Source organism: Aspergillus pseudotamarii, assembly GCF_009193445.1.
Source record: "Aspergillus pseudotamarii strain CBS 117625 unplaced genomic scaffold BDV38scaffold_6, whole genome shotgun sequence".
NCBI classification, from domain to species: Eukaryota; Fungi; Ascomycota; class Eurotiomycetes; order Eurotiales; family Aspergillaceae; genus Aspergillus; species Aspergillus pseudotamarii.
In genome coordinates, this window is record NW_022475020.1 from 1 (window position 1) to 24,953 (window position 24,953).

Consider the following 24,953-nt stretch of genomic DNA (forward strand, 5'->3'; position numbering starts at 1 on the left):
TGGTCACCCACCCAACTACTAACCTCCCGGCGTGTGGCTTAAGTACGGCTGAGCGGACGGGAAGCCCTGTTCTCCACACCCTGTGGTCGTATGTACTGAACTTCTTTAGTAAATGATATAAATGGTAAAACATTTTATGTTAGATGAATGGGTGGGAAAATGGACGTCCTCTGCATATCAGCCCTCCTCTGTACACTGGCACAAGCACATACGTAGCAGAAGGTTGAGATAAGTGCTTGTTTACATTAAACTTTTAATATCGTCTGCCCTGTTAGCGCTTCTTGCCAGACTGGTTGGACTTGAAGTGTGCCCCGTCGTAGTAGCTTGGTATCAGGTCTGACTGCTGTTGAAATATATATCTTCCGGACTATGACTTTTTCAATTCTACGGGAGTCAGAGCTTATACACCTGACTTTCTTCACCTTGGTGTAAATTAAAAGAACACATTATCCTTCCTCTTTCAGTTTGTAGCCAGATCAGTAGCTAATTCACATATCCCTGTTACTAATGCTACTTAGTATTTAGGATACCTCGATAGAGTAGTAGGTCCTTGGGAAGCCTTTTCCCAAGGCAGTAATTCCTATCGACGAAAGTCAAGGCGGTGAGCCTTTTGAACAATCAGCGGCCGAGGAGGATAAACCGGGATTCAGTGTTCGCTCTGCCTTACCGCCTACCATCCCTGGGACGCGTCTTGTTTCCTCCGGTGATTCGCAGCAATCAAAGTCTCCATTGATGGCCATAGGGAATGGATCCCTTCGCTTCATCTCATCAAGCAACAGGTGAGGGCATGGTCCTATCACCTGGGACACATTCACTGTCGGAGAGTTCTTACACAGCTCATCCACGTTTTCTCGAATTACAAGAGGAGCTTCGAAGTGCTCTTTTCACAGCTGTTGCTGATTCAACCTCAAAACAATCATACCTCGTCGAGGCGCCAACCGAGCCAGGGCTCTCGGAGCTCCGGCGTGACGTAGATCTCTTTGCGAGGTCTCCCGTACCCAAGGCGCGATCGATCAACTATCTGAAGAATTGGATCACAGAATGCGCGCCCTATCTCGACAAATTCGACGAAGCCCGCCACTTTGGGGTCCACATTCCGATTTTAGCGCGAGAATCCCCCGGATTATTCTACGCCATCCTTGCCTTTTCTGCCCGGCAGACGGAAAGGAAAGCGGGTCTCCGCAACTGCCATGACAGCCTCGAGCTCTATCAGGAGTCAATCCGTTGGGTATCTCCCGGCCTGCAAGCAAAAGACCCAAATGTGCTGGTGACCGCCTGTATTTTAGCAGTCATGGAGTTAATGTCCGTCAGTCCGCAGGACTGGAGACGTCATGTCGATGGCTGCGCGGCTTTATTTGACTGCTTCAGTGTCAATGGGTTTTCTGGAGGTCATTTACAGGCTGTCTTCTGGTGCTATGTCCGGATGGAATTGTGTGGAGTGATCGTTTCCAACGGTGCAGAGAGGACGGTTCTTCCTCTCGAGAAGTGGGTGCCTGCTGGATCTATGGGCCAAGCTTCGGAAAGTATTGAGGACAACGAAAAACGAGTTCGGGAGCTATTTTTGGAACAGAGCCGCCTGACTCCAGATATGCACGCAAACTGGGCCGTATATCTGTGCGCCAAAGCATGCGATCTAGTGTGCAGGCGCACAAGGCACTTGGAGCTAGGAGAATACGACACGACCGACCCGCGACCGTTCTCTGAGCAATGGAACCGACTATGGGATGAGCTGCAATATTGGCTGGAACAACGCCCGATAGCGATTCTCCCCGCTAAATCTACCAGTATGCAGGGCGATCGCATGTTCCCGGAGATTTTCTATGCTCACCAGGCAGCTATCTCCAGTAATCAATTGTATCACACAGCCTGCATCCTGTTGCTGGAGATCAAACCCCCTGTCACACTGCTCCCCCCGTCAAGTCACTTAGCCTCCTCAGTTTGGCACGCAAGGCGGGTGTGCGGCATTTCGCTGACCAATCCACATCCGGGTAACCTCATCAATGCTATTCAGCCGTTATATATCGCCGGAAAGCTTTTGACTCATCGGCGTGAACATATAGCTGTGGCTAAGCTCTTCAAAACCATTGAGCAAACAACAGGATGGGGGGCGCTATGGCGACTTAGGGACCTTGAAGCAGTCTGGGGCTATGAGACGAACGAGATTCTATCAGCTATCTGATTACGAAGGTGTTGCCTTTGCCATCAATAAGAGGCTTGACCGTTTCCAAGTACAACAGGGGTTGCTGTTTCGCAAATAGCTAAGACTACCTTGGCCTCAAAAACGCATCTGGACGCGCAAGGCTTTGTGTCAGCAACTGTTGAAAGACTATAGCCTTTAAACAGGCGATTTACGCACCCCCAACATATAGTGCATGTATATCGCTCCAAACAGCTGTGCTTCGTGATCTGGAGTACGCCAAACGACACTATCGCATGCAATGTATTAAATTACCCTCGGTGGTAAGTGAGCGGATGCTAGCAATTCAATGTTCATCAAGGTCAAGTTCGTCATCATTCAACGTCTACTACAGCATTATACATATAATTCCAATATCGTGAGCACACAGCAAGGTCTTCACATATTAACCCGCTTTATACCTGCTCGAGATGTGACCCATAGCCATCTTTCTCGATGGGTACCGGACCCTTCGACAATCGTTCGATGCAGTCGGTCAGGCCAACCTCTCTTTGCGCCTCACGCAGCATTTCGGCGTCCTGCTCCCCAGTATTGCTCTTGAAGACACGATCCATCTCCTCGAGCGACGCATTCTTGGTCTCTGGGAGGAAGAACCACACCCAGACAATACCGACACCCAGGAACACGGCGAAAAAGATATATGTGCCCCATGCCCATGCTTCCAGCATTGGTGGTACAAAGAAGGCGATGGCAAAATTGTTGATCCAATTGCTAAACGCTCCAATCGATGCACCCTTAGCACGAATAGAGAGAGGGAAAATTTCCGATACCAAGGTCCATGAACAGGGACCCCAGGTGGCACCAAAACCGGCGATATAGAGCCAGATAAGTGCTGTCGCCTTAGTTAGTCCAATCTGGATCCATGTAAAGCTAGTAAAAATGGGGCAAAATGAAGATACTTACCGACAGCACTCCAGCCCGCGGCCTCGTGAGAAGGCCAATCATGCCGGAATTTGGCCACGATCACTCCAACAATTACCATGCTGACCAACATCACCAGCGAGCCGACTAAGAGCATCGGCTTTCGGCCGACTTTATCGATGACCAACTATTGACAATTAGTGGGATGCGCGATTGGGGACGGATTTGGGGTTTCATTTGCATACCATGCCCGGCATCGTGCTGATGAGGAAGACCACGCCAGTCACTCCAGTCGCCAAGAGAGCAACAGTACCACTCGTAAGCCCAAGGCTGGTGAAGACATTCGACGCGTAGTAAATAACTGTACGACTCGTTAGCAGCTTTTCAAGCGGACTTGGAGAGAAAGAAGACCTACTGGCATCGACACCACTCCATTGCTGAAAAAACATCACCAGCCATGCAGTGCAGACCCGTTTGAAGTTGCCCATGGTCCGGAAACAGTTCGCATATTGTGCGATTTGGCTCATGAAAACACTCTTGTTTTCTCTTTCGGCTAGCCAGGGTGTCGCTTTGGCGAACGCCCTCTTTTCAAACAGGGCTTCTGCCTTCATCTCCAGAAATTCCATCTGAACCAGCTCATTGTCCTGTGGCAGCTTCCGTATCCAGGCAAGCGTGGCGAGGGCCTCTTCGTCCCGGTCCTGTTTGACCAGCCATCTAGGAGAGAAAGGCATGAACCAAATGCCGCAGGCTAGACAAACGGCAGGGATACCTTGGACGATGGAGGGCAGTCGCCAGGCCATGTCCGACTGCGTCTCGCCCGTACCCCCAATGTAGTTACTTCCGTAACCCACCCAGAAGGAGATCATGATTCCAAGAATTGTGGCGAATTGATAGAAAGATACCAAAAGACCACGCATCTCGGGCGCTGCCAATTCGGCATTGTACAAGGGCCCGACACCGCTAAACAGACCCACTCCTATGCCCGTGAAGAATCGTCCGGCATACAAGAGTGACGGGTTGCCCTCCGTGGCACCAACGTAAAGATAACTCCCGAGGATAACCCAGCAGCATGCGACGAACATGGTGTACTTTCGTGAGTAGATTTCACCCAAAACACCTGCAGACAAGGACCCCACAACTCCGCCCAGCTGCAGAATTGAAGTCAACCATCCCGTGGCTGTGGAGGAATCCACCACTGAGGGGAAGTTCTCCATGAAGCGGGTCATCACCAACGACTGTCCCAGGACACCTTGCTGGTAGCCATACTCAAAACCACCAAAGCTACAATGGGTGTCAGTTATGTGGACAAAACACTCGATATATCAAAGACAAACAACATACGACACGAAGAATGCAATGAAAAGCACTTTAGGGTTATTCGCCAGGGACCGCCACATCGATGTTTTGGCAACCTGGACATGCTGGAAGTCATTGGCCTCCCGGTCGGAGGACATGTCGACGGCCATTGTGACAAAGGTTTTTCACGTAGCGAAGAAAGATGAGTCCGGGGACATTCCGGGGAAGGGGCCATGTGGGATCTGGGGAAATATATATGTCCCAGGTTTCCCCTTGATTTTCCATCCACTCTCCGACGGGCCCATAATGGCCGAAAACCCTTCTTCTCCAGGTGACATGTTGAACGATTTTTTATTTTCGATTTTTAATTTAACTTTCTATGGAGACTACAGAGTTTGGGGCTTATTTTTTGCCGCCACCTTGGCAATGGCATGTTGCCGAATGCACGTCGTTACCTGGAACGAGGGGTCTGGAGCCTCTGTTTACCGAATTGGGACGATCAAGCGATTCTGTTCTGGTTTCACGTGGTGCATTAGGGCTAAAGTTAGGTAATAATTTCCCCCCTCGTGAGTCAAGCCCTCCCCAAAGTCGGGATGAGGGACAAGCTCAGGGCTGCTCGCATTTTAGTGCGAGAGAGACTTCTCCAGTTTTTCGTGTCGGCGCCGTCCGGACCCACTCCGGACAATTATTCATTTTTGGGGTGCGGAGGCTCGACGTCCTCTTTTCGGCCGTCCTTCTCCATAATTTTGCAGACAACAACAACACCGTCAACACGCTATGCCGCCTAGCAAACCAACCCCGGGTAAGCAAAAACGTGTGCGCACGGGATGCTGGACGTGTCGTCGGCGGAGAAGGAAGTGTATGGCTTTCCCCACATGTTTCATGATCCGGCGGCTGACCCCAGGATTTTTCAGGCGATGAACGAAAACCTCGCTGTGAAAATTGCGAGGCCAAGGGATTTTCGTGTCGGTATGGGGCCGATCTTACCTTTGTGTCAGTGCCGAACCCACGGGCACAATCACCAAAGGGCCCGGCTACTAAGGCTTTGAATTATAATACGATCCAAGTATGACGATTTCATTCGTGTGGCAACATTGAATTTGCTAACGAACGAGTAGTTTATTGATGACCACCCGACGACATCAGGCATAACATCTAACGGTGGACCTTTTGTAAATGGTCTGGGTACTAGCACCGGCGCAGTTCCCGCCGCGAGTGCCACCCAAAGCTCTATCATCGACCAACCGGTCGAACAGGCCACTGCTGATCGTGCCGAAACTGATGAATTGAACCGGTCCGCATATCTGTCAGGTCTTGGTGCCGATATCTCCCGGGAATCCACTTTCTCGGATTCTAGTACTGCCTCCCTGCTCCGAAATAGCCCTGGGACCGTTGCCAAGGGTCGGGGTTTGGCTTATGTTTCGGGAAATTGCAGCTCTAGCTCCCATGGCCCCATCACCAGCAACCCGGCTCATTCCATCTCGACCAGTGGACCTGATGAGATTGCTCTGCTGCGTTACTTCCGCTACCATCTGGCCCCGTGGATCGATATTGGGGACCCAGAATGCGGATTCGAGATTCAGGCATTTCTTCTAGCAAAGACCGAGCGGCCACTGTTGGCTGCCATCATGGCGCTTGCCCTGATTCATTCTTCACTCCAGCGAAACAGCGACGCTATCGATGTGAATGCGACGCTTCAGGAAGAGGCTGAACGTGGTCTCGCCCACGCGGATGATCCTGTCAAGGCAATGGGACAGGCCCTCTTGATGTTGCACGACTTCTTCTTCTCCCGTCCGCGCCAATGGCGAGAGTTTCTACGAGCTCACACACGTGGATTGAGTGGTCTTGATTTTGCGGATACCCCACAGGGTTTGCTAAACCAGCCATGGTGGCTGCTCCACTCTCGAATTGGTACGCTATCCCAGTTTCATCAACCCGCTTATAAGAGTGACAAGGCTGACATCTGTACCGAAGATCTTGCTGCGGGTATCATTAGTGCAAAAGCGCCATTGATGTCATACCGCTCCCAATTATTATCTGATGGCCCATTCCCACTAGTGCCACAACAGCGCCCGGCAAAATGGGTCTTCCTACGTGTTCTGCTTCTTCTAGCGGATACTTTGTCACTTCTTTTCAGCCCAGCTGATACGCTATCCCCAAGTTCCGAACGTGGCGGGCAGCTAGCTGTACACGCCTTACTTCAAACGGACTTCACGTCACAATGGGTGTCTCTATGGTCCAATTGTCAAGAATGGTACCACAATCGCCACGTGGAGATGCGACCGATTTTAGACATTCGCGGTGTGGAGGCGGATGAGATTAACTCTGGAACCTGCTCATCTTTTCCTATCCTTATCTACACGTCTCCCCTTGCCCTTTTGGCCAACACTATCTACCATATATCCTCATTCCTTCTCCTCATTCACAAACCAAGGCTACTGAAGACTATCGCTGGTCCGAGACGATTCACCTCACGCATCTGGCACGCTCAGGCCATTGCAGGAATTGCTACAAACAATGAGTTCAAGGAGCAGTGGGACCCGATCCTGATTGCTAGCCTTCTCACGGTAGCGCCAGAGATGACCCACACATCGCAACAATCAACTCTGCTCAACCTACTGGGTAGTATTACTACGGCAACTGGGATCAAGTTAGATTCTGAGATAGATGGCCTGAGATCTAGCTGGGACATCTCACAATACAATGAAGACGCGGTAAACTGATGGGTAATGTATTCATTATCGTGTTTCCTTGTGGTATTCTGCGGGTATTGCTTCGCCTCATTGGTGAACTGCGATCTCATATGCAAATGGAATACTTTCAATTGCGCCCTTTCTCTGCACACACATGGCAGCCGCCTGGTTCGCCTGCTGTACGGCCGACTCGATGAAAGCATCAAAGCCCTCGAGAGGCTGTCCCGCCGCAGCGTACTTCGCGAATGCGGCCGAGAAGTAGCCCACAAAGGTATCTCCAGCGGCAGTGGTGTCCACTACATTCTTAACATGCACGCCGCGAACAGAACCGTTCCGGCCAGTGGCTGTCGAGAAGAATACCCCCTTCGCACCGAGCGTGATCAAAACAATGGGAATCTTAGCCACCTGGTGGAAAAGCGGAGCCAACAAATCCGGTTGCAAATCGGCTTCGCTTAGAGATCCCACTGGGAAATCAGGAATTGATTCTGCCATCTGGACGGTCTCCGTTTCATTCATGATCAAGACAGCTGTACCGGACAGTGCAGACAGTGGAATACCATCCGGGTACACGGGCGCAATATTCAAAACGACATTGGTCGGATTCTCGGTCCTATTATAATGCTGCATCAGACCAATCACAGTCGACCTGGGAATCTCTCCCTGTAAAACCACGACCTGCGGCGAAGCAGGACACTGTGTCTGAACGACGGCAAGGGTCTTATCAACATCATTCATTCCATCATGATTTGCTCCTGGTACCACGACGATGCGGTTCTCCCCTTGCTCGCCTTCTTCCACGATAATAGTCGCCGAGCCCGTTTGGCAGTCTGTTCTCTGCTCGATTCCCGTCGTGTCCACCCCGGACCTTTCCAATGCTGGTTGTAGCAGCGTTGGGTAATATGGATCGCCTGCACCTACTGCACCGATCATGCTCACAGCCACATCTTGTTGTGTCTTAGAGGTGAAAGCTGCTCGTCCGCATGCAACCGCTTGGTTGGCGCCTTTACCGCCTGCGTCGATAGACAGGGAGGATCCCGTTAGCGTTTCCCCTGGCCCGGGACAGCGCCGGGCATATGTGACGAAGTCGACGTTGAGGGAACCGATAACGCAGATATGTGGTTTTGAAGCCATTTTTGAATATAATGAACTTTCCCTTTCCTCTCTATGTATTCTTTTTCAACCGAATTTCAAGATATAATTCTAGTATAGATCGCGATCGATATTCGTAATTCTCAGCACCAACGTAGAAAAGACACAAGAATTCAAACATTCAATCCAAAAACCCCTCTCCCAAACGCCCAAGAATTTAAACATCTCTTATTCCCTGTGACTAAAAAAATCCACCGTCAAAACCCACCCAGAAACAATATGTCATGGAATTTCCTCTACCAATGTAACCCAGACCCCAGTCACGCTATACCAAATCAAGTCAACGTAGCCTACACAGTCGTGACACGGCCCGCGGCCTCCCATATTATGACCCGCCGGCCCGACCGAGCGTAGGCTATGACGTCCCGAATAGGACTAGCGCACGGGTACCAAGAGGGATTTTTTTTTCGGCGGCGGGGTACCGCTTTTCGGGTTGGTTTTTCTGCCATTTTACTCATATGTGTGGGGTAAGGGGTAAGAGGTAGAGGATGATGATCTCGTGGAAGGTAGAAATTTTTTCGAGGGGTCTTGTTGGATGGGGTTTTGGTGGGGAGTTACGTCATATTTTTGGGCCTTTCGTTCGATTTTTCTCGTGCTTTGGTGAGGTTGACGTAACTTTTTGGTTGGATATATATATTTTAGATCGTAATTGGGATTGTTCCACGTGTTCGTGGTCCGAATAATTGTGGTCTTATATGCACTGGAGAAAGAGAGAATTAGACTTGATCATTAACTGTGGAAAGGCGAAGACCGTGGTTTCTCTTAACGAGGTTGATTTCTTAGTAAACTATCGTAATTTTATATATATTGATTTATATTGTGCGGGGATCACGTGGTAAAGGCCTTTAGGTACGGAGTATTCACATACAGTTACTATGCTGCTAAATATACAGCTGGGTAGATTAGACTGTGCTTCTAATAGGGCTATCACAGATGACAAGCCAACAAATCATCCACAGGCGAAGCAAGACGATGTCTGTCTTCCATAAGTACGTGATTATGTGAGTATAAATATTTTCCATACTCATGACCGCGGGTAGGTCTGAGATAGATTTGAGTCACCGAATGGTTTCTAAGCACTGGTGACAATCCTCGTGTTGTTTAGCACAATGTATTTCATCCAGGTATGAAGCGGGACTGGATACACGTTGTCATTTACAAGTTCAGGCTCACGGTAGGGCAATGTATTGAAGACTGTGATTTCTGTCGGGAAGTATGTCTTTTGAGAAACACACAGGTAAAACTATTGGCTAACAACTGAAGTGACACTCATTGCGATGTATGTACATTTCAAAAATTCCCGTTTCCCGATATTTTTCTTTCTTTGGCTTGTCATTTCGGAAAGAAACGCACAAAAACATACAATAGCCCGGGTTTGTTGTTCGTTAGCTATTCAATCACTAAATGCTATGACAACATGACTTACTCATGAGTGGAACAACTAAGCTAGAGAAACTATAGTCCTCCAAGAACCATATAAGGTGCTTTGGATATACATCATACGATGGAGATATCTGAATTCATCTTCATGCTCATCTCAGACATCCTACTAAAAACGGCTGTGCTTCCTTTCCATAGAAACACTATAGTATCTCAGTCACAATGAAAGCTAGTATACAACTACAGTGGGGGTTCAGAAGTTTGTGACCCCCTATACATAAAGGTACCCAGTGGCTGTATCAACCTGGTAGAGAAACTAGGTGCCTTTATGGATAGGGTCACATACTTTTGGACCTCAAAAAACCCCGAAACCAGCTACTTACGGCAAGCGCAGCTTACCTAATTAGGCAAGGTGCTACTGAGTAAACAAATTTGTAAATCTAATCATTTTGCTAGACTCGGTCTCCACTGCTGAGATGGACATCTATCACTCTTGTTTTCTGTTATTGCGCGAGGCTTTAGTTGAATCAAACCACTATTCCTTCGATGAAGAATTTTACTGCTTCGAGACAGAGCCACACAATCGAAAAGTCGTAAAATGGTTCAAGATTGAACAAAAATGATAGTATGCTTAGGGTACTACTAGGTCATATAACAGATCCTGGGTGTCCCTGTTTCAACATCGTGAAGCATTAATCATGCCCGCGGACATCGCGCCCTAAACCTTCCAAAAAGCCTCTCAGCGGATCAAATCCGAATGCTTTGGCTGAAACTTGGCTTTTAAACCTTTCAAAGCGATGTGCGCTAACCCATCAATGTTCCCTGCGTTCATAAATTCCATCACGCTGATCTCCAGTTCCAACGTCTGACACCACCAATTACGAATTTCAATAACTACCAGAGAGTCAATTCCCATGTCTACCAGTGACCTGGTCGTATCTAGCTCTTCATCCGCCTTGAACAGGAATGAAACTATCTTGCGCCCCAGTTCGTCTCTCAAGAGGGTGTAACTCTCAGCGTGGCCTAGGATACTCGGCTCCCGAGAGGCCTCCGCCAAGAATGTTCTAAGGCCATTGTCCACATCGCCTCGAGCTTGCGGAGCCTCCTGTGCATTGTGAAAGAGTCTCATCCGTTTATCGCGCTGGAAGAAGCCCGGTAGGCGAGCTAATGGGGTCGCGAAACCAGGTGCCAGGCCGATTATCACATCATGCTGACCGCCGCACGCCAATTTTACGGATTCGATCACCTCTCTCTCTTGGATGGTTTGGCCGGCCCAAACAGCGAGTCCACGCTGTGTCATCCGGCCACTTTCAGAGACATAACCAATATCCCTGACAATTCCTAGGTCGATGACGGATGCCGGAAGACCAAGTGATCGCCGGTATTTCGTAAAGCAATCTAAAAACGTGTTGGCGGCGGCATAGTTCGCTTGGCCTGGCTGGCCGAGAATCCCGGAGATGGAGCTGAAAGAAACAAAAAAGTCCAAAGGCTCCCCCTGCGTGGCCTGATGAAGATTCCAGTTTCCTTGAACTTTGGGCAGAAGAACATTGGTCCACTCGACATGGCTCATACTCAGGAATGCCCGATCCTTGGAATGAAGGTCAGTAATAATGTTACCAGTGCGCTTGGTGGGAGGGGATTGCTGTACCTCCAAAGCCATTGACATCTGGAATACACCAGCGATGGGGGCATTGCATTGCTGGACAGCCCTTTGGACATCACAAAGGTCCGATACATCGCCTTGTATCACAGTGACCTCACATCCTTGTACCCGTAACTCTCGTAACAAGGCTTCACGGGTCGTCGTCGGTGAGCTGGCCGAACGTGAAAGGTACACCAGCTTGCGAGCTCCCTGTTCCACCATCCATTGCGAGACGGCGCGACCTATTCCACCTAAGCCCCCGACCAGCAGATATGCGTGGGTTGACGAGAATGAGATTGTGGCCGGCATCTTGCGAGTTGGACAAGGCCTGGTGGACATATTTACAACTATTTTACCAGTGTGTTGGCCGGCCTGCATGTAGCGGAACGCCTGCTCGATCTCGGTCGCATCAAATGCGCGAACTGGGCGAATTGGTTGAATAGTGCCTCGTCGGACCAAATCGACACACATTTCGAGGAGTCTATCCTTGTTAGCAATTTGTCTATCCAGTTGCTCTGTAAACATGTTCTTCCACTTGCCTTTGGCATTCTTGAGGCTGGTATTCGAGGATTTCCGCAAGATCAACACTGATCAATGATCGATTCTGGACCATGGGAGCAAGGCTCAAGTTAGCATGACCGACAATATCACGTTTTCCAATCTCAACCATTTTGCCAAATCGTGCGACACATTTCCATGACGCGTGTAAGAGCTCCCCAGAAAGTGAGTTCAACACCAGGTCAACCCCCCGGCCGTCAGTTTGTCGCATCATATCCTCGTAAAATGAGGGTTCGCGCGAGTTAAAGATATGATCGCGCGGGATACAGAATCGGTCTTGAAGATACTTGGTCTTGGTTCCACTGCCTACAGTGGCGTAAACTTCAGCTCCTATCATTCGACTGATCATAATAGCGGCAAGCCCTACGCCACCACAAGCCGAATGAATCAGAACAGTCTACGTAGCTAGTTGTAAATGTCTGTACAGATTCCAAGGTTGAGGAAGAGTAAAGATCGTATCCACTCACCTGTCCTTTTTTGAGCTGCCCAATGGTCATCAGAGAGTGGATGGCAGTGGCATACACACATGGCATGGTGGCTGCATCGTCAAACTCAATGTTGTCGGGGATAGGGGCACAAAGCAGCGACGAGGTCACTATACTAGTGGCAAATGAGCCGGGACTCATAAACATGACTCGTTGTCCTGGAGTAAGAGAAGAGTGCGGTCCGACTCTATTCACGACGCCAGAACCTTCTAAGCCCAGCCCGTCCTTTCGTGCATCTAGTATTCCCTGAGCGCATAAAAGATCCTGCGATTTATCAGCAATTCGCAGTCATGTAGATACAAGTGCTTTCAGATCAACTTACCTTGAAATTTAGGCCCGCGCTGTGAACATTGATTTCTACCTGGTCGCCTTGCAAATCATCAGGTTTGTCAAGCGGTACCCAAGCAAGACTATTCAAACGACCAAACGCCTCAATGCGAAGCCCGACAGCATCGGAAGATATACTGCTAGACTGAAGGGTGAGGATTTCTTCTGGCGTGTGCCGTTTGTAGCGAGAAGTGAGAATTTTCCCGTCCTGATGTACGAATTCAAAGTCGGTGTTGGTACTATCGGTCTTGTCTCTCGCCTGGAACTTGCGATAGATTGATTCCAATGCCGTCCAAGATGCTTGGTCAAAATATTCGAATTCAACAGTGCCCATTTCGACCGCAAGCTCAGAGCGGATAGTGCGAGCTAAGCCCAAGACGAGACCAAATCGAGGATCTGCACACTTGAGCTGAATTGACCTTGTTATCCACAAGATCCCGGTTGATTTGCAACCAGAAACGAACTTCTGGAAAGCGATAAGGTCTGAATCAGAGATATTATCGAAAAATGGGCCCTCAATATCCAGAAGGGAAACGACATCACCCGTAGGTGGCAGGCTTCGCAAAGAGCATAGATGGACTGTATAGCCATGTGTAGTAAAATGTCGCTCCACAGCTCGAACATGTTTGTTATCAATAGAAGAACACAGGAGAGTCACAGCACTTGGCTGGGTGTCATCATCACGCACCGTTGCAACCATCGTTGCATTGGTAGCATACGGAGGTTCATTATCATAGGCCAACTTATCAATCCCGGCAAAGCCACTCTTCTGGAGCTCGGTGTTCCATCTTTCAGGAGAAACGAACGCCTCTTCCTCGCGGGAGTCTTGGCTACCAATCCACCATCCTGGGAGGACACCCTGCCACTAACGCATCAGACACCACCCATGCTCAGGAAAACAGAACCAGATTTAAGCGAAACATACCATGACGAAATTGATAAATCTGACCTTGGGGCACAACTCCTGCAGCAGAAGCCGGCCACCTGGGGCAAGCAGCTTCCGAACGTGGCGTAAAGCCGTGCCAAGCTCCGGAGTCGCATGAAGCACCTGGGATCTTGTTAGCTCTCACCTCCTCTGCTTGTCAGGGGCCGAGAAAGCTCACATTTGATGCGATCACTAGATCGAAGTCTTGTGCTTTGAATCCCTGGTCCACCGGATCCTGGCTGATGTCCAGGACCGCAAAATCTATTCCGTGAAACTTGCGAAAACGTTCTCGCGCAGCAGGGAAAAAACCCATCGATATATCAGTATAACAGTATCGCGAGTACAAACGAGGTCCATTGCTCTGGTTTAGACCATTGAGGGCAAGGGCCGTAGTACCCCCGGTGCCTGCCCCAATTTCCAGCACTCGAAGGGAGGGGTTTTCATGCCCAAGCGTAGAGAACAGACCAGATAAATCCAAGCTTGCCATCACGTCATAAAAATTCTTTAAACCATCTTCCTGGTAGAGCAGGTCTATCCCGGAAACCGAGTCATTACAGAGCTCCCTAATATTGTGATAAACACGAACGATGAGCGCGTCTATACCGGTGCACCTTGATCTCGCTGGGTCGTCGATGAGTTCCTGTATTAAGACTCTTCTGTGCTGTGAGCCAAGCATAGACCACTCTTGGGCTTTGGGAACCAGGTCGTAAGACCCATTAATCATTGAATAGACCTGTTTTTGAATCCACGCAATATACTGCTGTAAGTATGGTGCCTCAGGTCGTAATGATTGAGATTGCAGCTCATGCACTGTCTCAAGCATGCAGAGAACCGCTAGCTCTTCACAAGATACAATCATAGATGCCGCTGGTGTGGTGTTGTAGATAAGGTCAGGCGCAGGAAGATCCTCCAGGCGAGAAGCCCACTCCAGGTGGGAAATATTCAGAGTTTCAATTTCGTCCATGTCGCTTGTTTCACCATTCAGGGGCGCTAACACACATCCATTGAAGGCGAATACTACATGGTCATCAATGGTTCCTACGACGCTGCCCTTCAGCTTCTTATTCTCAAGTTCCTCGGAAGAGGCCAGGAGATGGACCGTGGATGCAATTTCATCAACGTAGACGTGATCTATACTGACGGGCACGACTAATCGATTCAATTTCCGGCGGAGCCCTCGACATGCTGCAACAGATAATAGCTGCAGAGCACAGTCAGCAGTCGTCGGATGTAGCGAATAGTGAGTTTGGTGCAGCTCCTCTGAGTAAGGAACATTTGCCGACGCTGTGTTGGCCAATGGATCGGCCCTAATCCCAGCCAGGCGTTGAAAAGTCGGCCCGTAGTCAAGTCCAAGGTTGTTCAGACCTTGATACCACCCTTGTGAGGAAACCTCGCGCATATGAGACTTAGTATTAGCAACGAGGCTTTGATCGCTTCCAGGTTTCACTTGGCCTGTGCAATGCTTAATCCAGGAATTACCGTTGAACGCAGAGATACTGAAGCTGTACCACGCCGAGTCATGGAACTCTGTCAATGGTATCACGTTAAATGAGGTTATTATCTCTGTAGCTCTTTCTTGTTTTAGAATAATTGGTGTCCTGACCAGTAGGCGCCGAATGGTGTAGTCTCGTCTTCCTGTCAATTGACGAATTGCCTCTCCTACCGCCGCAATGTAAGCTGTGCTAGGGAAAATGGTGTCATCGAACACCTTGTGGTCTCGCAACCACTTCATATCACCCAGAGATAGGACATTTCGCCATGCAAAGCCCAGTTCACCAGTCTCCGAAATTCGTGAGCCCAGAATCTCATGCTTTGGAAACGCAAGGTGTCGCCAAGCTTTCGAGAGACGGCTCTCGTACCAATGTTGATCAGAGTCATGCTGCCAGCAATACAAAGGAAGATTAGTGAGAACCTTCCCCGGGCCGTTGATTGATAAGAAGTCAATGGGAATGCCCTGAAGATACAACTCCCCGGCGGCTTCGTAAGCCTTAACTAAAGAATCAGAGCCGCGAGACAGTGTAGGCAGATAGACTATAGAGGTGTTTCCCTTGTGGTTAAAGATCTGTTTCAAAGGAGCAGAAAGGACTGCATGTGGTCCAATCTCTAGCATGACGGTATCCTCGCTCTTCGGCAACTGGTCCAAAAGGCACCGGGCAGCAGAGCTAAATAACACAGGCAGTTCTAAGTTCTGGCGCCAATACTTAGCGCCTAGTTCACTTCCTAGAATGTCTCCAGTTACGCTAGAGTAAAATGGAATTGCCGGGTTCCGTTCTTCCACAAAGTTCAAAAGCTGCTCGTAGATTTCGCCAACCCCTTTCATGTGATCTATTTATTGTTAGTAAGAGTTCGTTTGACACTCAGGTGGGAGTCTAACGAGAGTGATATGCCACCTTGACCCGGAGGTGTCGGCAAAAGGCACTAGGGAAGGCTTCTGATATACGCGATAGCACTTTGACCACAGTAGATTTATCACCAGAGATCGTGACACTTTCTGGACTGTTTTCACATGCAATTATGACACCATCCTCCAGGTAGTCAGCGACTATATCACGACTAAGCCCCACTGCGGCCATGCCTCCTTCAGTTCGTAGCAATTTGGATACTTGGCCACGGAAGTAGGCAATCTTGATAGCTTGTTCCGCGGTTATAGCTCCTGTCGTGTATGCGGCCGCAATCTCTCCACTTGAATGACCGACCACCGCGCTCGGATGAATATTCCAACTACGTAGCACCTCAACTAAACCAACTTGTAGTGCGGTGCACAGTGGCTGGGACAATTCGGGACTTTCCATTTCGGCTGCGGTAAGCTCTGTCGTGATCGTTTCTGTTCATGTTGGTTAACCATTTGACTTTAATCTACTTTCAAATAGGCCACATACCCAGAAGTGACCAAGATCCACAGTCATCAAGTTGCTCTAACGTGCGTGACATGGTGACTATGGTTTCACGAAATGCCTTCAAGGCCATCAATTCTCGGCCCATACCCGGCCACTGTGCTCCCTGACCAGTAAACACAAATACTAGATTTCTTTTAAAACCCATCAATCGGGAAGTGTGCGATATTTTCTGAACACCATTGGGTCCGCTTAGGGTGTAGGCTCGATACTTGAGGGTTTCTCGACAGACACCTAGGGTATGGCCAACGTCGCGTATCTGGTCAGGATTATGGGCCATATATTGCGCATGCGCATCGATTGATCGTTGCAAAGAGACTTTGCTGTTGGCTGAGTACGGAATGATTCGATACTGGCCTTCACACAAGCTCGGCTCATGAATGGCGGATGTGGCTGCCTCGATGATCGCCTGTTCGAAATTTAAGTAAATGATCCAAGTTTCCTTCACAGTAGACTACTCTTACATGGGCATTTGATCCACCAATTCCGAAGCTATTGACACTAGCACGTAGTCTCTTCCCTTGTGGCCATAAGGTAGGTTCGGTTGGGACATGCAGGTGCGCTTCGTCGAAAGGGACTGATTGGTCTTGTCAGTATATTTATTCAACAATTATCTCCCCCTCCGCACCTGCCGCAGAGTACTTACTCTTTGGGTTGGGAATCGTGAAATAGGGATTCGGTGGGATGATCCCTTTTTCCAACACTAGAACGACTTTAATCAGACTGGTCAAACCAGAAGCTCCTTCTGAGTGTCCCACATTGGCTTTGACCTGGAAAGATTCTCAGTTTCATCATAACACGTTGCGACTGTTTAAAAGAGGAAAAGTTTTACCGAGCCTAGAATGATACCTTCTCCATCAAAGGCTTTGCTAATCGCTATAGTCTCGACTGTGTCCCCTGCGACAGTTCCTGTACCGTGACACTCAAAGAACCCAGTTTGTGAGATATCTTCAATATTTGCTGACTTGTAAGCTTTACGAATCAACTGTTCCTGAGCTGTGGCACTAGGGTAAGTAATGTTAGGGGTTCGTCCATCTGAGTTAACAGCCGTGCCTCGAATAACGGCACGAATGGGATTTCCATCTCGAATAGCGTCGTCTAACTTTTTGATGTAGATTGCATTAATGGCCTCGCCTCGCCCGTAGCCATCAGCGGTGGCATCAAACGTCTTGCATCTCCCATCTCGGGATAGCACGCCAACTTCACACATTCCAATAGTGGTAGTTGGGGCCATAATGAGATTCGTTCCAGCCACAATAGCCCCCACACATTCACCTTGGCGAAGGGCCCGACATGCCTCGTGGAGGCCTGTAAGGGAAGAGGAGCACGCAGTTCGGATGGTCATACTTGGTCCCTTTAGATCATACTCGTAAGAAATGCGATTCGAAATCGCATAGTCTCCCGTACCAATAACATGGTAACTACCGACATCCTGCGTATCCTTCCTCGAGATTTCCAACCAATCCTCTCCAAAAACACCTACATAACATCCGATGTTCTGGCTGCGCCAACCCTTTTGGCCTGCGTTCTCGAAGCATTCCCACACCACTTCGCAGAGCATTCGCTGTTGTGGGTCCATCTGTGCGACTTCACTTTTCGTGAGGGAGAAAAATGCTGCATCAAAGGCCGCTAGATCATCTTCGAGGAAGTAGCCAGTTCTTGTATAGACTGTGCCCTTTTTTGGAGTTGCACTGTAGTACTTGTCTACATCGTAACGGCTCGGGGGAACTTGGCCATGGCCGTCTTTCTTCTGAATGAGCATATCCCAAAATTGCTCCGATGTCTTGATTCCTCCAGGTAGTCTCATTGACATTCCCACGATCGCGATGGGTTGCGTGCTATGGGAAGCCTCATCCTCTCCACAGGAACTCATCTTGGGTTAAGGAATCACAAGGGGGAAGCTTTTGGCAAGGCTGAAAAGTACGACAATGAGAAAGCTCTGACAAAAGTGAAGCGAAAATTAGAATGTTATATGAGTGAAAGCCACAATATGAAGGTGTTCGCTGTTAGAATTGAAAGAGCTATCGGCTCTTAGCTTTACAACAAACTTCCTCACCCAGGTTCCACGGCGATCATTTTCCTCAAACATCGCCAACAGGACGGCTAACAAAGTTATTCGGTGGTTGGGTATGAATGCGATTCTGACAAGGTTGACAACTTAGAAGAATGCCCCCTTGCAGGCTCTACGGAGATCATTCCTCAAAATTGTCAACAGGCTTACCGTGTCCTAATTTAACGCGCAGCGACGGGTACCAGAGTTCCTATTCGGTGGTAGGCTTCAATAGTGCCCTGCACGTCGAAGTTACCGACGATTGTGAATCCTGCTAGAGCACGATACATAACACAGCCTGTGTTCTGCGAATCTACCGCTCAGAATAGACCTCCTGGGCATGGTGTGTTGTAAGGGAGTCTTCAACAGCAAATTCTATCCAAGGTGTCGGAAAAAAGATGAGTGATGTCGTTGGGGATGAATTTCGTCTCGCCAAAAAGCAAGCCCTTTCGTTCGCGGCAATGATGTGCCTTAGCCTGATGGCGGCACTTGATGGGTCTTCTATATCTGTTACTCTTCCGGTGAGTAATTCACCCTACGAAATTAGTAGCCATGCTTACACGATAGGTAGAGAATCGCGAATGAGTTGAATGCTTCGGCCATCGAAGCTTTCTGGATGGGGACTTCATACCTGTTATCTTCTGCAAGTAAGTGCACGGTTGTCGCTCGAAAATGGCAAAGCAAGGTTGACACAAACAGTTTTCCAACCAATATTTGGGTCTCTATCTGAGATTTTTGGCCGCAGAATCTTCATTCACTTGGCCATTATCTTGTTCTCCGTTGGTGCTCTTCTGGCAGGGACTGCGAACAATGTGCTCCGTCTCCTCCTCGGTCGTGCCTTGCAAGGGGTGGGAGGTGGTGGCCTCATTACGTTAACGGGTGTGATCATTGCAGACTTTGTGCCTTTGAAGCACCGTGCAAAGTATTTCGGCATTCTTAGTGCTATGTGGGCTCTAGGCTCTGTCACTGGCCCTGTCATTGGTGGATGCTTTGCAGAGAGGTCAACCTGGGTAAATTGAAGAAGACCATTTGAAGCACTCATCTGGCTGACACTATCTTCAGCGTTGGATCTTCTATATCAACTTCCCGTTCATTGGCATTGCGGCTGCTCTCCTTGTGTTTTCTTTCCCGCCTTCGCGCGTCACTGACAATTGCTGGGCTCTGCTCCGGCGAGTTGATTACTTAGGCATGATTCTATTCCTCACGAGCATCAGCTCTTTTTTAATTCCCCTTTCTTGGGGTGGGATCATGTACCCCTGGAGTTCATGGCATACCTTGACTCCATTGATAATCGGGGTTCTCGGTCTTGTGGCTTTTGCAGTGTACGAGAGTCGCTGTGCCTCAAATCCACTGATTCCTCCAGCTGTCTTCCGAGATCAGTCCACGACTATCTCCCTGAGTGGGTTCTTCACCCTCGGTCTCTTGCTTTGGTGCGGACTGTACTATCTCCCGCTTTACTACGAGGCAGTCCAGGGATACAACCCTATTATCACCGGTGTGGCGCTATTCCCTGCTACATTAACTGTAGCTCCCGTCGCTGCAGGCACTGGGATTTGCATCTCTGCCATCGGTGGGTATCGATGGGCTATATGGGGAGGCTGGGCACTATCAACCCTGGGCTTTGGACTACTCTGTCTTCTTAGCGTCAATACAAGTATCCCAGCGTGGATCTTTCTCGACCTAGTATCTGGAATAGGGCTCGGTATGGTTGTACCCGCTATGGCATTTGCAGTTCAGGCCTCGGCAAAATCACATCTCGTACCCATTGCCATTACCCTTTCCACTTTCTTCCGCAGCTTTGGGCAGTCAGTGGGAGTTGCCATCGGCGGCGTAATCTTCGAGAATCGGTTGAAAGTGGCATTAGCACATTCTCCACGTCTCACTGAGCTCGCCAGTCAATATAGCCGCGATGTCTTTGGCGTGATTGTATTGCTGCATAATACGGACGAAGCGACCATCAACGAGATTCGATCAGCTTATGTGGATAGCTTGCGCATTGTGTGGGCGTTTGGTTGTGCAATCTCGGGCGTTTCTTTAGCTGTCAGTCTCTGGGTCGGGGCTCGTCGAATTGAATAGACCGCATGGTTCTACGCGCTAGGGCCTAAGGCCTAATTACAGATCTGAGGTGGCCTAGTATCACACTGGAGTAAAGTTAAAAATTATGATCCTGGGCTCCGCTTCTTGGACAGTGAATAGGAAACAGCCCATTACCGAGATCTTAAAACGAAGAAGCTTGCACACGGGCCAAAATACCTCAATGGTGAGTGAAGCACCCGGGAAGCCTGCAGGACATGCATCCTTTACCGACTGGGAACTGCCGCCAGATTGACGGGCAAATCGAGGCAGACTCTGTGAGCTGAGTCCCCCATACACACAAGCTTATTGGCAACCCATTGCTCACAGAGGATTCCCTCAAGGGCAACATGGTGACAAGTCATTGTATTACGGTACAGTTCTGGCGCGCCCATAATCATGACACTCAGCTCCTTTCAAGCCAAAGTAGGTTCGGCTCAGTGACGGTGAAGGAAGCTTCCGACCCATGGAATTTCTCCTCAACGAGCGACTCACTTATGTGCCTATAGGGACGACTGCGGCCCAATGCTTTCTCCTCCTACTACGGCTATGGCTAGGTCCCACTATGGGTGGGGTAGGTCTTCTAAATGATAGCAATGAGTGTTTCGCTATGCCACGATTTAAATATAGTATATAGTAACTGAGAAGGATTATTAACGTTTATCTCTATAATCTCCCTAAATATATATAAATGAAATTAAATTATGGACTAGATTAGTTGATCTATATATACTTTAAAGAAGCACTATCAGTTGTATAAATTATTCTAGGATTAGTTCCTAGATTAAGTTAAAGTAATCAACAAGACTAGAAGTGAATGGAGCTGTAGTATATATTTACCGAATAATCAGAAAAGAGACCAGAATGAATACAGAGCACTCACATACTGCCCTTACAACTGGTAACAGGATCCAACTCGCAGCAAAACATTCCACCTATACACTAGTAGTGAAAGCGTGACTTGTGAGCAAGAAGTTGCCCGACACAACAACCCTCGCATTCCAGATGGAGTTTCCACACTGATTTGGGGTACCTGTACATAATTAAATCCATTTACGTGTATTGTGCGAAGGGCTTGGGTCTCAGAAGCAATGGTCATAGATCGATGCATGTCATGCATATACGATCACGTGATGACATCACCGATCGTTGTCTTTACATTAAGCCCTTTTTCCTGGCGTCCTCAATTTTGAGTTATTCATTTGGGTTTAATCTTTCGCCCATCTTATAGGACCGTTAAGCAGTAACCAGTATTTCATTTTATGAAATTGGAATTCGCGTTAATTTCTATAATCCAGGCCAATGACTCCCGTCAGAATTACGGTGGTTATTCGGCCAAGGGGTAAGTTCTTTTCACAATCAGCTGGGTTGCTAGTAAATAGCGATATAGGTGGTTCAATCAAATCCCTTCCACATCAGGTCCGAATTGGTCGCCATGCCTCAACAGAGGAACTCTACGATGCTCTTGCCCGATCGTCGGGACTATCCATCTATCGTCTGAGAATCACCCACGAGAGCGATTGCACCTTGGTTCCTAACTCTAAAGAGATTACCATTGAGGGAGCTGGAGTCGAGGACATGGATGTAGTCACTGTTAAGGACCTTGGTATACTCACACCACAGTGGCCGCTACGGGGACTTGACTGATAGTACCGTCTTTACATATTCAGGTCCCCAGATTTCATGGCGCGCCGTGTACATCGCCGAATACCTCGGTCCAGTCTTCATCCCGTGGCTATTCCTGTTCCCTCTACGTCCATATTTGGATTCCCACTACGACACCACCACCGAACCGAGTAGCCTTCAGCTCCTTCTCTGTGCGTTGTTGACAGTCCACTTCGTGAAACGTGAGTATGAGTCCATCTTCGTCCACCGATTCAGCAATGCCACAATGCCTGCACGCAAAATTGTTCAAAACAGTGGCTACTACTGCGTGATGAGCTGCAACATGGCTTACTGGATCTTTCGGCCCGATGCGGCGGCTGCGGCTAAAGAACTGATCAGCCCCTGGCTACTTTATACGGGTCTTGGCCTCTTTGCTTTTGGAGAACTGGCCAACTTGAACACCCACTTGGTGCTACGGGATATCCGCCGTTCAGGGACCACTGAACGTGGTGTACCGTGCGGATTTGGATTCGGGGTAGTGACTTGCCCTAACTACTTCTTCGAGATTATTGCCTGGATAGGCATTTATTTTGTCAGTGGCTTGAGCTGGAGCATTCTTTTTTTCATCATTATCGGAAGCGTTCAAATGGCGATCTGGGCTAAGAAGAAGGAGCGTCGCTACCGGCAGGGGTTTGGGGCTAAGTACAAGTTTAAGAGATTCGTCATGCTTCCGGGTATTATTTGAACCGGGCGGACATTATTCACATCCACTTGGTCGGCATACTGGTGGACTGTATCAAGCCTATCCTACAAACCAAGCTGGACTGAGAAAGCAGTCCATGTCAAACATAGATATGGTATTTGAACTCGATTCTTCATGGGGGTTGAGTAGATCCTAGTGACTTACGTACCCCTACAGAAACTGTATCCAAGACATTTTAGCTTAGACCTATGATAACCCCATTTTCGTTCTCGAGCGTCATGCTGATCCTCTCCGTCCAACCATGTGTATTATAATTCGAGACCGTTGAGAATGTCTGAAATATACGAGCCACAAGATAGGTGAGCACAATCATTGCATAATGTTCTACACCCGAGTCAGTAAACAAGTAAATATGACAATAATCGGGGACGAGGCCTTACGACCAGGGCAGGCTCGAGGCCCCTTGTTGAACGGAATAAACCCAATCATGTCTCCACTCAGATGTTCCCACCGTTCTGGATAGAATTCCTCTGGGTTCTGGCCAAAGTCCTCCCCCAGACGATGCCTGGCCCAGGTAGAAAAGACCACGATTTCATCCTTCTGAATAAGCACCGGGGAGTTGCCGTCAGTCCCACCACCGCTTAGCAGGGTAGAGTTCTTGTTGGCTACCCTGGCGTTGAAGACAACTGCCGGAAAGAGCCTCATTACTTCGAGGGTTAGGATGTCAGTGTATGCTCATGGCTAATATTGCTGCAATATTCCTCACCTTCCTGGAGGACCCAACGGACATAATGCAGAGATCCGAGCTGACCCCATGCCGGAGGCTCCAACCCAACAGTGTCAAGGATGCTTGCCCTTAGCTTGTGCACAACCCGCTCATCCTGGGAAAGGCAGAAGAAAAGACCCGAGAGGGTGGTGCTCATGCTGTCATTCGCGAGTAGGATACTCAAACCCTGATCTGCCCATAGAGAGACTTGTTCATCTTCCGTGCTAGAATCGCGCCCAGGAGAGTCTCCTTTCTTTTCGCTCATGCTAGTGCGTTCTTTGAGCTGCCGAGCGACATGAGCTATCACATATTTCCGTGCCCGCTTACAGCATCGCAAAAACCGTCGCTTAGGATATAGATAGCGGAGCGGGCCACGAAAGCCATCCTGCACAATCGTCTCCTTGACAAAAAGCAGGTCCGCTACGAATTGCTTCTTTTCTCTAGATTGAGAAAGACTAAGGGCATCAACCGACTCCCCAAGCGAGAACAAGGTCTGCATATCTAAAGCGAGAGCAAAAGCACAAGCTTGAACGTCAAACGCCTGCCCATGGGGTGGGACGTGCTGAAGAAAAGCCTGAAAATGGCGCTCGCATTGGTTTAAGTCAACAATTTTGCGGAGGTTAGAAAGGCGAATGCGCAACTGATCTCGGCTTTTCTTCCATCCTGCACCGTCTAGGGTAAAGATGCCATGTGGGGTGATAGGCTCAAATAAGGGCTTTCGCAATGGGGAGCTGTCAAAGTCGGCAAATGCTGTGGATAACAAATGTTTGATGTTTTCCGCGCTGCAGGTAAAGATGAGTCGATAGCCAAGAACATTTGAGGCATAGGTCTCCCCGTAGGTCTTGAACAATGCGTTGGTGTAGGGAAGGGAGGTTCGGCGCCTGAAATGAAATGCTAATTCGATGGCTTTGGCGATGCCGAGAAAATCATATCGATATCTCCCATTTTCATTGCGCAGACTTTCGCAGCCGTAGAGTCGTTCTAGCTTTCGCAGCTTCAGAGTCCAGTGCAGCCTTTGCACTAATAGGATAAGAATAATCCCAACAACGGTTACCGTGAGGGGTTTAGAGAGAGCAGCTGGTCTTGAGGCTTCAGCTGGTTGCATCATTTTGGCTGAAATGTGGTGCTGCGCATCCTATCGCTATTAAGACGCGCTGCCCTAGTGAGTTACGCACATCGGGGTTTAGTTGATCAAGACAATCCCTGTTGTGATCCCTACGGAACCCTGTGGGTCTGCTAGGAGGATCTTTCCTTCGGAAAAAAGAGATGTATCGAATGGATGTATGCAAGGGGTGTATTGCGGTCTGCAAAGGCAGCACCTCTTCATATTTTTTCTTCTTAGACAAGAA

The 24,953-nt window shown here is 48.8% G+C and overlaps 8 protein-coding genes across 8 annotated transcripts; 4 read left to right on the forward strand and 4 right to left on the reverse strand.

Moving 5' to 3' along the window:
- The first annotated feature begins 641 nt into the window (after positions 1 to 641).
- Positions 642 to 2,406, forward strand: BDV38DRAFT_173893 (putative C6 transcription factor). The gene has a single exon (XM_032051977.1). It carries the CDS (start codon positions 746 to 748, stop codon positions 2,177 to 2,179), a length of 1,434 nt encoding a protein of 477 aa, XP_031917829.1. The 5' UTR covers positions 642 to 745; the 3' UTR covers positions 2,180 to 2,406.
- Positions 2,386 to 4,628, reverse strand: BDV38DRAFT_173890 (sugar porter family MFS transporter). The gene is made up of 5 exons (XM_032051976.1): positions 4,400 to 4,628; positions 3,474 to 4,339; positions 3,304 to 3,419; positions 3,101 to 3,245; positions 2,386 to 3,029 (listed from the first exon to the last, which is right to left on the reverse strand). The coding sequence occupies exons 1-5, from the start codon at positions 4,522 to 4,524 to the stop codon at positions 2,593 to 2,595; spliced, it is 1,689 nt and encodes a 562-aa protein (XP_031917830.1). The 5' UTR covers positions 4,525 to 4,628; the 3' UTR covers positions 2,386 to 2,592.
- Positions 4,629 to 5,131: 503 nt separating this feature from the next.
- Positions 5,132 to 7,077, forward strand: BDV38DRAFT_278550 (Zn(II)2Cys6 transcription factor domain-containing protein; the record flags this gene model as incomplete). The annotated part of the gene is made up of 3 exons (XM_032058755.1): positions 5,132 to 5,213; positions 5,269 to 5,420; positions 5,473 to 7,077. The coding sequence occupies 3 exons, from the start codon at positions 5,132 to 5,134 to the stop codon at positions 7,075 to 7,077; spliced, it is 1,839 nt and encodes a 612-aa protein (XP_031917831.1).
- Positions 7,078 to 7,106: 29 nt separating this feature from the next.
- Positions 7,107 to 8,178, reverse strand: BDV38DRAFT_295608 (ribokinase; the record flags this gene model as incomplete). Its single annotated transcript, XM_032062731.1, has 1 exon — positions 7,107 to 8,178. The coding sequence occupies one exon, from the start codon at positions 8,176 to 8,178 to the stop codon at positions 7,135 to 7,137; it is 1,044 nt and encodes a 347-aa protein (XP_031917832.1). The 3' UTR covers positions 7,107 to 7,134.
- A 2,137-nt stretch (positions 8,179 to 10,315) lies between these two features.
- On the reverse strand, positions 10,316 to 18,280 carry BDV38DRAFT_295610 (type I polyketide synthase; the record flags this gene model as incomplete). The annotated part of the gene is made up of 12 exons (XM_032062732.1): positions 10,316 to 11,164; positions 11,225 to 11,699; positions 11,758 to 12,173; positions 12,244 to 12,525; positions 12,584 to 13,447; positions 13,514 to 13,636; positions 13,692 to 15,838; positions 15,888 to 16,322; positions 16,393 to 16,816; positions 16,872 to 16,984; positions 17,054 to 17,177; positions 17,240 to 18,280. The coding sequence occupies 12 exons, from the start codon at positions 18,278 to 18,280 to the stop codon at positions 10,316 to 10,318; spliced, it is 7,293 nt and encodes a 2,430-aa protein (XP_031917833.1).
- A 575-nt stretch (positions 18,281 to 18,855) lies between these two features.
- BDV38DRAFT_278554 (putative MFS multidrug transporter) lies at positions 18,856 to 20,533 on the forward strand (the record flags this gene model as incomplete). Its single annotated transcript, XM_032058756.1, has 4 exons — positions 18,856 to 18,978; positions 19,029 to 19,104; positions 19,157 to 19,467; positions 19,520 to 20,533. The coding sequence occupies 4 exons, from the start codon at positions 18,856 to 18,858 to the stop codon at positions 20,531 to 20,533; spliced, it is 1,524 nt and encodes a 507-aa protein (XP_031917834.1).
- A 1,299-nt stretch (positions 20,534 to 21,832) lies between these two features.
- Positions 21,833 to 22,880, forward strand: BDV38DRAFT_295613 (3-oxo-5-alpha-steroid 4-dehydrogenase-domain-containing protein; the record flags this gene model as incomplete). Its single annotated transcript, XM_032062733.1, has 3 exons — positions 21,833 to 21,872; positions 21,921 to 22,136; positions 22,201 to 22,880. 3 exons carry the CDS (start codon positions 21,833 to 21,835, stop codon positions 22,878 to 22,880), a joined length of 936 nt encoding a protein of 311 aa, XP_031917835.1.
- Positions 22,881 to 22,976: 96 nt separating this feature from the next.
- Positions 22,977 to 24,712, reverse strand: BDV38DRAFT_295614 (cytochrome P450 monooxygenase afumB; the record flags this gene model as incomplete). The annotated part of the gene is made up of 3 exons (XM_032062734.1): positions 22,977 to 23,222; positions 23,279 to 23,545; positions 23,605 to 24,712. The coding sequence occupies 3 exons, from the start codon at positions 24,710 to 24,712 to the stop codon at positions 23,074 to 23,076; spliced, it is 1,524 nt and encodes a 507-aa protein (XP_031917836.1). The 3' UTR covers positions 22,977 to 23,073.
- Between the last annotated feature and the right edge of the window lie 241 nt (positions 24,713 to 24,953).